Raw genomic sequence first — 15,911 nt, 5'->3', positions numbered from 1 at the left:
TCAGCGCATGTATTAGATCAGTTTATTATGTTTACAGTTACAGCAAATCACGCATCTTAAACCAGGTAGCATTTGGAAATACCTGCCTTTTGTTCGATCCCTGTGATTACAAAGCAGGTGCTTCAGTAATAGGTGTTAGTAAGCAGAACCAGATGCTTCTTTCTTCAATCGTGCAACAAGTGGTAATGCATTATTGGTTCAGCCATGCATTATGTATCGCCTGAATTCCTTTAGCTTGTAACTGTGAACAAATCAAGAACATTCTGATCCATACAATGGAGGCCTTTAGCCTTTTTTTTTACAGTAAAAAAAAGGTATAGCTGTGGGAGACACTGATTCTTTCTCTGATGTGACAAAAAACAGTAAATTAAATTACATTAAATGTAGACTTTCATTACAAACAGGAATGGGAACTACAGTGTGAAAACAAGTAAGGAAAAAAATATATACAATGCATTTCAGTTTACAAACTGTGCAAAATGTCATCACAAAAATACATGTACATACTCTAGTTCACATCAGCTCATCATTCGTTTCCATGGTGGAAAAAAAGTAAAGTCAGTCTTCTTCCTCAAAAGAAAATAACAAGTATTAAACAGCCTCATAATCACTCCTGAACCAAAAATTTCTGTATTACCTCCAGCAATACACATTCTAGAAATCAGGGCTGACAGCACAGCAGGAAAGTTAAGACTACCACAGGCCATTTTGGCCTCTAACTTGCAAAGAAGTTTTTGAAATGCTCTAAACCCTTAATTCCAGAAAGTGATTAAAAACAGCTATATTCCACCCAATCCTTCCTTCTCACTAGCCACATTTATGGGATCCTTCTTATCTCTGACTAATCAGAGTCCAGAACAGCCTTCAGACATCAACCTTTGTAATCAAAGATACAAAACCCAGAAGATACTCAAACCCAGAAGCCATTCTGTATACTCTGGTTGTTTCCAAAGCACTTTGCTGCTCTTCCAAGCGATCTACAACTGAACTTTTAAATTCACTAACTTTAACACAATGTTTTTTTCCATCCACTAAAAGCATAAGATAGAAAAATAAAGCACTGTACAATGCTGTCTCTACAGTTTAAGTCGCTCTACCAGTTTAGCTAAAGTGCAATTTAAAATCTTTCAGACTTTTTTTGGTAGCGTAAGCTTATTTACCACAACATTTTAATACACCAGCAGAACTTTATGCTAGACTTGAGTAACCTGGACTAGCGTAAGATTTTCATGTACAAGCTTTTTTATGTATAACAAGAATATTTTGAAAAATAGCTGCATAAAACATCATGGCAAATAAAAACAGTCTTCCTGAACTCCGAGTTGTATGCAGCTTCCCATAAAGTTTGAGTTGCTCAAGGAGAAACATTTGCTCCTGACTGCTAAAGAAAGACTAACAAAGCACATGGAAAAAAACTTAATGCAAATAGAACGTAAGAACTGGAGCTCAGAGAAACCTAAGTTAACTGAAGGGTGAAGCACCTGTAAACAACAGGCATACCTTCAGGAGTGTTAAGTACACTTAATCCAGTTTCTATTTCAAAATACCATTAATATTCTTGAATATTTTGCTGTAACACTACTAGATGTTCACAAGGTAAAAAACTCAAATCTGAAAATACGTTTTCCTACTTCCTTTTTAAATTCTTTATTTGCATAGAAAGTAACGTCGTGTTTCTACTTGTTTATCCACTGATGAAGAGAGTTCACCATGTTGGCATCATATCAGGAAACCACATTCTTCCGAGGTGTTTGGAGACTTCCAAATGAAGTCGATCTAAGCTGTAATCATTATCCGGAATCAGTACCTCCTCCATTATAGAGAGCTGGTTAAGCCTGCCTCCACACACCTTTACAAACTCAATAAAACCTCTGCAAGTTACTTCACATTCACCAAGTCCCATGGCTGTTAAGTTCTTACAGCGCTCAGCAATCTGAATAAGTTCATCATCCAAAGGCTGAAGTCCATTAGCACACACAACCAGCTCAATTAACCTTGGGCAATTCATGCCAATTCGACCTAACATTGCTTTGCTTACTGCACGACCAAAGTAAAGGTGGGTTACAGGAGTTTCCTCTCTGAAGAAAGCATCAAATTCTTCTTCATATAAGAAGAAATACATCACAATATTGACTTTGGGGGAGTGTTTAACAAAAGCATCCCAGCTTTGTTTTTTAATGGTGTGAAATTCAACTTGTCCAGGATTTTCACTCACAATGTCTATGCGAAGGTGTTCAAGGTCAACATGTTTTTCAGTTGAAAGAGCCAGCAACAGTTCATCACTTAATATGTAGTAGTTCAAAGCCAGCTCCTTAAGTCCATGACAGTGATCAGCAACACAAAGAACTCCTGAGAAACAAACAAAAAGAATTATATTCACTATTTGTTTTACAGAAAAGTTATTTGCTGCAAAGCTCGAGCAACTACTAACTCTACTCGTTTGAGTATTCATGACCATATCCAAAAAAAAGCAAAACATAAAGTTCTAGATATCCACATCCTTTTGTGGGATTTTGGCCACAAATACTTAACAGTAATAGAAGTAAACCTAGTTAGTCACATTTATCTTGGATATGCTTTTTTTTTTGGTTCCTCTTTGCCTTTTCTTGTCCAGAATTTCCTTAGCAAGAGGAAATTCAGATCAGGTAAGATCCAGGTGAACTTGCCACTGTTCCCTTTCCTTCCCCAATGCTCATTCTTTCAGCATTTATCTGAATATTCTATTTAAATGACCACCTGCAGCTAAGTTTAACAGTTAAATCTTTCCATAGACTATGACATAAACAACACACTGCTCTTTATCTGTTGGAACAGAGTACACAGATTAAATCACCTTTTGTGGACTCTGGATAAGAATACAGGACAGAGACTAGACCAGCACACCCTTCCCCTAGCTCCAAGGGGATTTCATGTAAGAAATAAGTGAGAAGGGACTCAACGGTCCTCTGAGCTTTACAGCAAGCCTGCATTTTCTAGTGCCTGTAAGTGGAGCGAGCCATTCTCCAACCAGTACTTTAAATGAGCAAGTCTATACTACCAGATCTGGACACAGGAGGGCACTACAGAAACTCAAAGACTCTTGCTCTTTCACTACCAGTTCTTAAAATTCATATACCCTTTAAGCTTTTTTTTATTATTAAACTTTGAAGTATAACATTTTTGCTCATTAAATTAAACTCATGGAATTTTGCAAAAAGATGACCACTTTCATGTTCTTCATCCCACCAACTAATAACTGATCCACGGGTCTGGGATTTTACACGTGCATTTCCACAAAATACCAGTTAAGTTTACAAAGCTGTACATATAAACTGTCTATACATAGTAGATGAATAATTGCTTCAAAAGTAGGTCGTAACTATTGTTTTATACTGCTATCCTACCATATTATTCATATATATATATTCACTACTCACCAGCAGGTGATAAATGAGGACAGCTGCTCATTTTTAGCAGTTTTAGAGTATCGCTATTGTTCGCAACAAGAACCTTCAAGGACGGATCATCAAGTGGTGTGTCATCTATCTTGATTGATGATAAAGACTTGGAGTTTACAAAAACTACAGTAAGTGCTGAAGCAAAATGAGCCTGTTTGGATAAATTGGAGGAGGGAAGAAAAGTCTCATGAAAGATAAGCAGAACCTCATCTAAACCTCAGGTTTTGCTTATGCAGAAAGTACAATCATCACTTCCCAAGCAACCCCTTTCTTGTGTAAAGCACAAATGCTTACCTTAGTGTTTTTGTTTTTTGCTTTTTTTTAAATGCTGCTATGTCACAAAAATTAACTTTACATTCAGTAGTCAACCATACACTCAATCTTCCCATTGTAGTATAACAATGGAAAGTGGACACGGTGGAAAGGTTAAAGTAATCAGGAGTTCACTACTTTTTCTTGAAAAACATTTAAGTCACACTTTTCAAAAGCAGTTTATAGAACACTACCTTGGAGACATTCATGAAGCTTGGTTTTGCTGTAGAAATCAAACCCAATGTCTTGATAGAACAGTTAACCAACTGAGAAAGGATGTCACAGGCTGCTTCTGCTGACTCAGTGCTACTATCAACCTACAAAAGCAAATTAAAAAGCATTAAGTCATTCTTTACTATATTTTAGAAAACAGCAATAATAATACCCAAGACTTCACAGTCCACTACCACTTCAAGCTGTATTGTACCAGGTTTCATTCAACACCAAAAAAAATAACGTTAATTAGAAATTTCACGACAAGAGAGTTCAGGAAGGTTTCTGTTAGAAAATATTCTCAAGTATGGTTATTTTCAGTATGGACAGACAGCTCAGATCTAGACCTTCTCTTCAAATAACTTCATGCTTTCCTACGTAACTTAGAGCAGGTATGACAGACAGCGGTATGTATGTACTTTAAATGCCAATTCCAGAATTTTAGAGCAGAAAGAGACAGACTTGAGAAGGCCTAGATATATTCCAACACAGTAATCCATTTTCCCTGCAGGGACGACAGCTTCACATTTTGAATAATTAACTTATTTCCAATTCATCTGTAAGATCATGTGTAAAACTGATGACTAACTTTGGACGAAACACTATTTCATCTCTCCTTCTTCTCTGATAGCTGAAATGAGACAGCTTTTCATTGATACTTGAAGATATATCTTAAGAGCCTGATAAAGCACACAAGCTGCACGAATAGACATGATATTGCCACTGTATTACCATAAATTATATTAAATGTAAAAGTTACAGGTACTTAACTGATTAACCATGTGCTGCTACACAACCAAATCAGTATCTCCAAATGTAGAATTCCTAAATCTGCTGACAAAGAGAAGCTTCAGATTTTAATCTTAGCTTTAATATATCAGTCCTTTCTTTTTCTTTTCCTTCACAGCTTAGAACTATGACCTCTGCTAAGGAGAAGTGACTGTAAAACATTAACAAAGCACCTGCAATTGAAACTATCTTCTCAGATAAACTATTAGTGAACCACACTAAGTACTCAAACAAAAGCAGCCTGAATTTATGCAGTCCTGAGACTACAAACTCAGCCTTCATTAAAATCAAGTTTACTGTTACTTCATTCTTCCTTAAGTGTACACGTGCCTGCCTGTGCAACATATCTCCCCTATTCACATGAGTTCTAAAGTGTCAAGATATACTCCGCTCACTGTATAATTTTGCAAAATAGGGCTGTGCATGTAAGATTTAAATTCACTTCCTCGAATTCTTCCACGTGTAAGAAGCGTTTATCCACACAATCTACTGATTACTCACTCAGATTGCCACCAACATTGATTCACAAGAACTTTGCAGGATATTCTTAGAACATATCATTCAATCTTCAGTGCTACACCACATAATGCTAACTCTCTCTTTACTTTTTGGGGAATAAAGTGTAGAATCGGAAACAGCGTGCATGTGTGGTAAGTTTTTGCATAGCTGCGTTTTTAAATATAAAGCTTTCCAGGTACAAGACTTCAGCCAACCAACAGAAAAGCTGCATACATTAGGCACAGCAACACAATGAAACGAGGCTCCACTCATCCGAGACTTTACCTTGAAGCTGACGTACTGCAGATGATCAGCGTGCTTCTTGATAATCTGCTGAATCAGATCAGGATGAGTAGACTTTAAGTAAGAAGTAGCCGGCTGGGTAAGTTCAAATTCAAATCTCCTCCAGAGATCTGGGATGTGAAAAACTTCATTCCACCTTCGGCAAACAGAAGATGCCCTGGCTCGATCTACTAAAGGTAGAAACTGGAAAATGCACAGAATAACATGGTGTGGAAGGCTTCCCCAGTCCACCGGGGCAAGGGGGTCAGATTCACCAAAGCAAGTTTTCTGTTTTTTGTTTTTCTGTGATGTTTGAGGAATTTGATTTTCAACCACAACCTTCTGCCTTGCTCTCTTCATCATGAAAGTTTCAGGCACTAGAATAATCCAACGTACTCAAGCTGCACAAATTTCTTGAATGTTCTCACATACAGTAGGTCTCTAGAAAATAATAAAAAAAAGTGTCAGCAAGTGGAAACAGTAAGAGATAATGGATTATTAACAAGCTATACTTAAATTTTGCTGTGAAAAACATTATGTCTGTATGTCTTTATCTACTGCATAGATAATTAGCAAGGACCTTGCTTTGCAGTACCATTTATTTTGTAGAACTTGGTTTGAATCTGGAGAAAACAGCTTTTTATCTTACAAAGTACAGTTTCATCTGTTAATACTTCATGGTGCATCAAGCATTTTGTAGAAAAAAGTGTTTTAACAGCAAGAGAGCAAATTCTGTACATTTAAGTTTAAACTCGAACTACAAGAATTCTGTCAAATACGGAAGCCAATTCATAACAACTCCCTTTAAGCAACAATGAACTTTGAACACGTATCCAGAAGAATCCAATTTAGAAGTCCTGCCCGCCCCCTCCATAAACTTTTTTTGAAGGGTGAAAAAAAAAAAAAAAAACAAAACCACACACACAGGCCAAGCACAGGAAAAGGTGTTTGTACAGCTAACAGTGAACACAAGCTTTAGGGGCCACTTAGGAAAACAGGGCAAAGTGAGGTTCACAGGCTGTTTTTCAGCATGAAACAGTGACCCCAGAACACAGCAAACTCCACGACTCTACTGCACTGAACAACCTCTGCCACACGAGTCAGAGCTCGGAGAAGAGCAGAAAAGAGAACAGAACACATTGCATTTTTTTAATTGAACCATTTTTCCATGACAACCCTCATGGCACACTTTTTCTGGGATTTAATTTCCTTTAATATTATTTCCCCCCTCTGTAAACATTAAATTAGATAAAGAAATATTAAGAAATAAAAGATCTGACATCTAGAATGAAAGCTTTCCATAACATCTCATTATGGTGGGGGGAAGAACACCTGCCAGTACAAACTACCCTATTAAGAGTTTATTTGACAGTTATCTTTCCCTGATGCATCCTGATTTGTAGGCTACTGGCATTTCTGATATGACTGTAACAATCCACTTTTATGAAAGAAAAGCCTGTACATCGTCTAAGCGGGAAAGAATCTAGAAAATTAAGTGCTGTTCATATCATCAAGTTCACTTCTGTTTATCCTCTTAAATTGTCTCAACCACCAAAGAATTTATTCCAGCAGTCTTCAGATATCTTCACCTTAGTCTCTTTAAGCTTCCATTTATAATAGAGACAACTCATAGATGCTGAGGGATAACCTAGGAACACCCTTTAAATTATATTTAATAACTGAATCTGTTCTCTCCTGAGTAAGACACATGCCTTACACACAACAAGTGGGAAAAGGCCGCAACTCAGAGAGAATGAAGAGTGTTATGCCTTTATTTCAACATATTCCACTGCAAAACAAAGCGGTATTTCTAAATAGTACATTAGTGTTACTTAGGTAGTGAAGATGTTTATTCATGCTGAGCTTGCATTTTGCTCCTAGATAATTTTATCAAATTAACACCTACGTGACCATGTTTTATGACTTTCAATGCTTTAAGTCACACAATGAACGGGCGTTCCAAAGCATTATGTGCAGATGTGGTAATCAACAATTACATAACTCTCTCTTCTAGTTAATGGTAGCCATGCTAAATTTAGTTTGAGTCAAATACCTGCTAATTTTTTAATCCTCCTCCCTCCTCAGGAGGAGTTAAAATTTTAGCTGTTACCTAAAACTGAAGTCCTGACCCAAAAAAACGTTAACTTAACAAATGCTGTTGTCTAAGATGCTTCTCTACACTTTTGCTACTGTCATGCCATCTCTGGAAAAAAAAAAAAAAAAAGGAAAAAAAAAACAAAGTTTTCACTTTCTTATTTGAAACTCATTTGGAGCTTTACAGGTACTGTTCTGGCTCCCACAAAGAGGTTTTGGCATCTAAGAAGCACCAGAAAGGGCACCCTTCCCTAACCCACAGGCCAGGCTATAGATGAGATTACGTGAGATGCAGCACATCCACTCCAAAAGAACAAAGGGATGTGACAAGGCATACATAATACACACAATCTCCCTGATAAAAAGAAGCCATAATTTTTTCTTGGTGCTACGTCCCTTTAAAACAGATAACCCTAGAAATTCTATTTTTAGTATTCTATTCTGCAGTACTTTTAAAACAGGCAAAATTACACTGTATTACTCACTGTAGGATACGAAGTCGAAAAGAAGGTCCAGAAGGTCTCACAAAGTTTTGCCAAAGACCTACCATTTACTGTGAAGGTGTGAATGCTTATTTCATTTTGAATACTTAAACTAGGAAGAGCATGTAGGATTATGTTTGTGTCTATTTTAGAACTTAATTAAGTAAATTATACTTCCCTGTGATATAAACAGGGTAGCATTCAATGAGAGGCTTACATACACACATACCTCCAAAGAATGTGGAAGTTCCCGTCAAGTTACCAGCACCTTTCTGGTATCTGAACATCCATCCCACTGTTGAGTCATCCTGTACGTGTGCTTGGATTCCTTAACCAGAAGGCAGTGATGGGTCCCAAAAGATGAACTGACCTGCAAAGCCATTGACAAAAAAATAGATAAAAACAAAATCTGGGAGAGCCAGAGGAAGAACCAAGTGCAGCTTTGGAAATAAGACCGAGATGAACTGTGCACTCAATGCTGTAAGTCAGATAGGGAAATAGTAAGTGTGAAAAAGGAAATTGGTTCTGCCCAATGTTGTCACCTGAAAGCTATCATTTAACTAATGGAAAGGTGCAAGTGCTGGCACATGTCTAGTTTTGGCATTACCAACAATTTTAGCCACAGTGCTCTTATGCAATGCAGATACAGCTTCGAATTCTTGTATGTTATTTAAGAAGTTATGTAGCAAATAAGAAATTTTCCAGCTCACTGTATACCCGTAGATTACTAAAAACATAATAGTTAAAAATATGATTTTTCGGTGGCCTATTGTACATACAGTTGACAGGTACTACACGTCGTGCAGTACAGTGAGCTGAACATCCTTTGCTAACTCTGCATGGCACGTTAAGAAATCTAAAATTCATTTACAATACTACTGTCAATGTCTAACACACAAAAGGTAGGTTTATAATGACATGTATCACCAGAGCACATAAATAACACAACTAAGAGTTAAAAAAAACAAGATGCAATTTCAAGATTTAACACAGAAGTACAATAAGTGTATGCTTATAACCCACATGGGGTACTTTGAAGACCTTTCTTACCTGAAGAATGCTTCCAAGTTACAATAGGCAATAAATGAGTGAACTGAGGCAGCTGCGGCCATGGGGTACTCAGAAGCATCTGTCTGCTTTCCCCTCCTATCTGGGGAAAACACCACAAAAATCTTTATTAGTTAAAAAAGACTAGTAAGAATAATATTTTTTCCTATACAAAATAATAGGAAAATACATGGACGATGATTTATACATTCTCTTCCTTATATGAACATGCTTGAAGGCATCATAACACAAAGTAGTTTACCCCGCATTGCAAATTCTGTGTTACTGATAGAATTGTGCCGTCAGGTAAAGCGTAAAATAGCTGGGAAACAAGTGTTGTAACTGCATTCACCTTGTACTGCTCAGCAGCACAATGTAAACAGTACATTATTCAATATTTGCATTGTTGTTACCGTTAATAGTTTGGTAAACAACGCTGCCTGTAACTACTAACATACTATAAAAGTAATGGAAAACAGAGTAAGAAAAAAAAACGCAGACTTTTCTGCCTTTTTCTGTTCCTTGGCAAGGCTGTGCACGGCTGTCTATCAGATTGCAGATCTATGTGGCAGATGACCTAACACAGACACTCTCTCCTCTGGCACATGGCACAGCTTCCTACCACCACTCGTGCCAGCAGCCTTAAGTCACCACCCTAAACACAGTCCCACGTGCAAAGAGCAGGACAGAAGCTGCAGTCCCTCAGTAACCAACCACCCAGCCTGCAGCCTCCTCCCTGTTCAAAAGCTCCCAGAAAGCAAGTGCCAGCCTGTCCGACCTGGCAGGTCTGTCACCAACTACCACACCTGGGGTGCGTTGGTTAAAAGCCCCCTACCTCTGTTCATGCTGTTTGTCAATTCCCGATGGAATTGATACTTTTACTTCACAGGTAAAAGCAGAAAAAATGTAGATAATGCATTAAAAACATCAGGAAAAGTCTTGTTAACAAACAAGCAAGAAGCAGACGCACAGTCTAATGATGTTTCTTCCTGTAAATGTCCAAGATTGCAAGTACCATTCAAAGGAGCATAAACCACGTTGGCTAATCTAAGCAGGAATAATAACAATAAAAAAATATTTAATCAAAGATGCGTGTGCAAGCTTTTAGGTAAATAACAGCGATGTGTTAGCCTAAGGCAGAGCTGCCCAAATTATTATCAAATGTAAACAACAGCAGCACAGTTGCTGAACTTTGATAAATTCTGATAAACTGATGAGGTCTGTTCATATTCAAATTTGTGTCAAGCTCAGTATCAAATACTGGTACACTACCATATACAGCTGCTTTCCTCTACAAACTCTTTAATATACTGTGATCAAGTACGTTGCACAGCTGCACGTTAATCCTACTAAAACAAATCCATATCCACGCATTCAACAGGGATCCAGAAAAGTTCAAGTTAAATCACTGTTTCATCAGCTTGTCCTGGTAACAGAACCACAAACTTCTGCTAAAATTAAGACTTTCAAATCTCTCCCATGATACAGGGGTCTCAGCAGGGGATTCCCAAGAAGCGGTCAGCAGTGGCTCAGTTAGCAAACAGCTGTTTGCTATTTCCCATGCTAAAATAGCAGTCAAAAAAAAAAAAAAAGCCCAACATATCAAAGATTCAGGCCACAAAGAATTAGCAGCTTTCATGTATTTCTGGATTCTACCTGCAGTTCTCAACACCAGGGGGCTCAATAGAATTAAGAAAATAAAATACTATAAGAAGTTTTTAATAGAGATTAAAAAGAATTGGAAGTTTATGGATCTGCCCTTAACAGTTGAAATAAGTGTCAAACTGATAAAAATGTCTTCAGGAAGCCCCATTTCAATGCTGGTAACAAGGCCACCCTCTCAGGAGGGTACAGAAGTTGGCGTCTGTCTGGGCAAGGAGAGGCAGACACCGCACCCAAGGCACGCAGCACTGGGAGGCTGCTGGCACAGCCTCACACCCACCTGCTGAGCATCAGCATTTCAAAAGAGAGATCAAAAACGTGTTTCAAGCCTAACTTTCAGAAAGTGTAGTCATTCAGTGCAGTGAAGTCAAAGACTAAGCTTTTTTCTTCATTTCGGGCATAGCAATCTTTTTATGGGTGAGTGTGGGAAGCAGCTGTGCTTCTGAGCAAGATGTATTTTTTAATCGATCCTAATCTTTCTCAAACTGAGCCTCTCTCTCAGGGCATTTATCACTTTTGAATATGCTTATGGCAAAACCTCAGAAACCTGCAAGTAGCACTGTTCAGCTGAACATCTTTATTTACTGTTTGCATTAGCTTTAACTTCAGAAATACGATCATATTGCCATTTTTTGTGTTACTTAGGTGACAAAAATTAGTTATTGAAGTTTCATTAATGCAGTTTTTAAAATAAAACCACCCACATTCGAGCAGCTTTTCCCCAGCAATGGTATAACGAGCAGACCCCAAGCCTACCCCCTCCTTTACAGGATGACACACCTGCAGCTCCCAGGTCTTTAAAGCACACATTATCAATAAATATTCTTCCCCCAGATTTGCTGTAGGTGTTCCGTGCCGACTTTAACACCCTTTTTAGCCTCTTTAGGTGGGACCAAGACCCTCCGGGCGCCCAGCCCCGAGACCCCCACGACACCCCCCAGCCCAGCCCCAGCTCCCTGTGCAGGGCTCCCCCTCGAGCAGGCGCCCACCCAGCACACACCTCCCCCTTTATTTCCCTCCTTATATCCTCTATGCGATATGCAGGAAACCCTTCCCGGAGCTGCCCCCGCAGCCCCTCACCGCCAGCCCTCACAGCTCGGGAGCCATCAGAGCCCCTCAGAGGCGCCGTGCGGCTGCCCGGCCCCGGCCGCCCCCCTCTCCCCGCAGCTCACCGCCGCCTCCCTCGCACGGGCAGGGCCGGGCCGAGCCCAGGCGCAGCGAAGCAGAGCCCCGAAGCCTCCCGGCCGGCCGAGCGCCCCGGGCACGCCGCCGCCCGAGCAGGGGAGGGACGAGGCGGGGAGGGGACGGGGGCGGCCCTGCCTCTGTCCCGGTCCCGGCCCCTCGGCCCCAGGCGCATGCGCGGGGGGCAGGCACATGGCGGCGGCCGCCATTTCGTGCCCAGGCGGGCCTCGTCCCGCGGCTAAAATGGGGTGGGGTGGCGTTTACCCCTCGATTTTCACGTTTTTTCCTGACTTGAAGTATATGTATCGTCGCCTCTTTGTTCAGCCAGAACAGTTCTGTCCCTCAGTAACCCTACAGGCCTTTCAGGCAGCTGTTTGATCCAGGCATAGCATTGCCCTGCTCCGTTGACAGCAAGTCTCGGGGAAGTGGTGCTGTGGTGCCACAGTGAGGGACTTGTCCGTGGGCACAGATGCCCAAAAATCGCCCAGGAGTGACAGACACCCATTGTATGGCCATCCACTTCTGCCACCCCCAGAAAAGCTTTGGCTCATCCATCCAAAGTTAAATAACTATGCCTCAACAAGAGGTTGAGCGTGGGCACATTTCACAGACTGCTTCTCAGATATCCAGCAGACAAAAAGGGTCTATGAACAGTGTGGCGTTCTGCTGCTTGCTACACGAATCCGGCTTCTTCAAGCTGCCCTGACAGGGCCCAAAGATTTGGTGGGTCATGTCTGAATGGGAGATGCCAAAAACAGACATTTTGTTCAAGACCTATATCATAATAAACAGATTTTCTGTACATACAGCTTTGTACTAATCAGTGTTTCTTTGTGATCGTAATTATATCAACCATGCTAAATTTATCACGAGCCGCTACAAAACTCTGCAAGAACAGGTTTCCTTGCTCTTGCATAGAGCAATAATTAGCCAATAACAAACCTTTCTAGCATTTTATGAAGAGATAATGCTAAACATACATGAAACATCTCAGTGGTAGATTTTTATCTGCTTCTGTAACAGCAGAGCTGTCAAAATGCAACCCTTTGTGATATCAAAACATGATTTCTTCCAAGCCAATCTGAAAACTTGGAAAAAGAACATGTTAAATGATGAAAATTCATCATTCAGTGACTGTGATGTCTTCAAAGTACCGAATAAATTCACTGAGTAGAACGCCAAAACCCACTGCACATTTAAAAATCAGATGAATATAGAAAAACTACCAGAAACTCCCCATGTATATGGTTCTTGACTATTATATTCAGACCCTAGGGGAATTCAGATTGAGTTCTGGATAATTTTAAGTCTCTTCTTCTCAGCGTATTTTTATAAACTGATTTTTCATTGAAACCTGCTACCAAAAAGCATATAGTTCCCAAGTTATTACCCATAGACAGTAAGACAGGATAGATTGTAAACAGAGATTAATGGGGATTTGTAGCTAGTATCTAAATCCAACAGTCGTGGGTTTCTTGGTGCATTGCCAATAGTCTTCGGGCTGCTGTACAGGAACAGGTTCAAATGCACTTGAGATTGATATAAACTAATCTTTGAGACTTTCTTTGTAGACGAGTTTCCTCTTCTGATCTGAGATATGACTTCAAAAAAGTATAGAGTAGTTTAGAAACCTGTGCACTTTATTGTTATACATGATTGCAGTAAAATTCTTGCAGTTACATATGGAAAAAAGTCTGGTCTGGACAAACATGGGCAAACACCAGCAGTTTCAACATCCTCCTTGCCTTCCAGATACCAAATAGGGGCCTAGTGCAGAGCTGCTGCTTGGATCTCCAGACCCTTCATCTCATACAGAAAATGCAAAAACTGGAGGCAGACTGCATCTTTGGATGCCCTCCTTCTCTGAATGCATGACTATGGGTTGCCCACATCATCCAACCACTCAAACTCAAGCTTAGCCTTTCTTCTGTGGTTGTCTCTCCTAGAGGAGAGTTTACAGAAAGTTATTCTGCTCTCATTTCAAGTTTATAATACTTACAGGAATACTTTTCATAGTATTCACACATTTCATAATATACTTTCTGTACTTTGATCATCAATAATATTCCAGCTGGCGACCAGTCACCAGTGGTTTTCCACAGGGGTCAATATTGGGGCCCATCCTCTTTATTATCTTTATTGATGATTTGGATGAGGGAATTTATCTAGTAACTTTTTAAAAAATATATTTGGACTTCAACATAACAGAATTTCATAGCAGAACTTCCTTCTTTTAATACCAGTACTGCTTCATTTCCATTTATGACCATGATTCAGACAAATCCTCATGACCAAAGAATACTCATGCTTAAACACTTACTGCCTTGAAAGACCACATTCAAGGGAGAAGGCTAGTGGTGCCAGGGTCTTGAAGTTCTGCCAAACCAGCACCATTGCCATCCTGACAGATACTCAGAGTCAGTCAAGCTTTCCACCTAAAGTAATTGCCTTTCTATCAGTGTGCTAAGCCAAATACTTTGTTGTAGCTCCTGCTTTGAAAAACTTAACTTTAAGAGCTATGTATTCAAACCAGTCACTTTAACATCATTCTTAATTTAAAAGCTAAATACTCAGACTTTATACAATCAAACAATGTAATTCTGATGATTTAAAACCTAACTGAGCAAACTGAAGTAGCAACTGACAATCATACTCAAGAAGTAGGTTAGTATGTCATGTTTGCTGGAGGCTTGTGAGCAACTACAAGACACCAGCTGTTCACAGACAGGCAACAAAAGACAACCTGCTACAGGAACAGAAATCACCTAAATTCTTCTATAAGAGTATCCACACTGAATCTGAAGTAAAAGCAAAAATGATCACTTATTTACAACTGCTTTCCTTTGTAAGAAAGAGGTAAAACATGGTTTTATATTGACAAATCTTTATGAGAACACTAAGCTTTTAGAAATACATTAATCGTCTCTTGTCTTTCAAGAAATACGTACAAATCACTATCAGAAACAATTCCAACTGCATTGTAATTCTATCATTTTATGTTTTGAATACATTGGCAATTATATACTGTCTTTGTGCATGTACTACCCAAACATAAATCTTTCAATGTTGATAATAGGTACAACTAAAACTGTCCATTGAACTGCAAACCAGGCACCAGAAGAATATCAACAGATACTCCCACTACTTCCTCTGCAGAGAGCCATTCCAAGGGCATATTATATTATTAGTTTTTAACTTGTCTGCAAATAAATTAAGTAGAGCAGAGATGCTCAATTCCCTTGGTATACCACTGGTCCAAAGGTGGTTTAATCTTTTTTTTTTTTAAAAAAAAAAAAAAAAAAAAAAAAAAAACAAAAAACTTATCTAGCAAAGACCAGATTTTCCATTGTTAACTTTTGAACATGTTTTCAGTCACACCATTGCAAGGGCTTGCTGGGAAGACATCACAGGCCATTGGGCAGGGACCTTACCTGCAGCCCAGGAAGATAGCAGCCAGGTTCAACCATGAACCCACACCATCAGACACCTGGTAATAAGACAGACCCAAGATATCTGATATCAGGAATGACACCGCTGCAATACCAAGACACAAAGCCAGGCTGTGCATCAGGACCCAAGACCAGCCAGAAGCATAGCAGTACCATAGCTACAGACCAGTATTACTCCTCCAACAAGGCTAAAAAAGCTCCCTCAGCAAGGGGCTGAGCTTAAATGGGCTCTGGGATAAGGATGGGGTGAGCCCCAGGTGAGGCTGCTCAGAACCATTTATACCTATTACTAATATATCAGGGCCCTGGCACTTTTGATAGGTGAATGCCTCCCTAATCCATAAAACAGATTATTTGATTCTCAGTTTGAATATTATCCAAGAAGTTTTAAAAATGTATTGCCAGCTAATTGAGTTTCTTCTTGCTGGTGTTCATATAGAGCTATAATTTTTAAAAGAATAATG

General features: G+C 39.4%; 1 protein-coding gene across 3 annotated transcripts; it reads right to left on the bottom strand.

The window, feature by feature from the left end:
- FBXL21P (F-box and leucine rich repeat protein 21) lies at window positions 1-15,570 on the bottom strand. 3 transcript variants are annotated; one of them, XM_038186530.2, is made up of 7 exons: window positions 15,430-15,570; window positions 9,158-9,257; window positions 8,337-8,477; window positions 5,535-5,972; window positions 3,944-4,066; window positions 3,417-3,588; window positions 1-2,349 (listed from the first exon to the last, which is right to left on the bottom strand). In XM_038186530.2, the coding sequence occupies exons 4-7, from the start codon at window positions 5,892-5,894 to the stop codon at window positions 1,706-1,708; spliced, it is 1,299 nt and encodes a 432-aa protein (XP_038042458.1). In that variant the 5' UTR covers window positions 5,895-5,972; window positions 8,337-8,477; window positions 9,158-9,257; window positions 15,430-15,570; the 3' UTR covers window positions 1-1,705. The 3 variants fall into 3 exon arrangements, with proteins under 3 accessions (XP_038042458.1, XP_027324321.1, XP_027324322.1); XM_027468520.3 differs by lacking the exon at window positions 15,430-15,570 and adding an exon at window positions 11,989-12,147; XM_027468521.3 differs by lacking the exon at window positions 15,430-15,570 and adding an exon at window positions 11,989-12,147 and having other exon boundaries at window positions 9,158-9,253.
- Window positions 15,571-15,911: the final 341 nt, after the last annotated feature.

The sequence above is a fragment of the Anas platyrhynchos genome, chromosome 14 (assembly GCF_047663525.1).
Source record: "Anas platyrhynchos isolate ZD024472 breed Pekin duck chromosome 14, IASCAAS_PekinDuck_T2T, whole genome shotgun sequence".
Classification (NCBI taxonomy): domain Eukaryota; kingdom Metazoa; phylum Chordata; class Aves; order Anseriformes; family Anatidae; genus Anas; species Anas platyrhynchos.
Note: the sequence above shows the minus strand (reverse complement) of the source record. Positions and strands in the feature narration are given on the sequence as shown.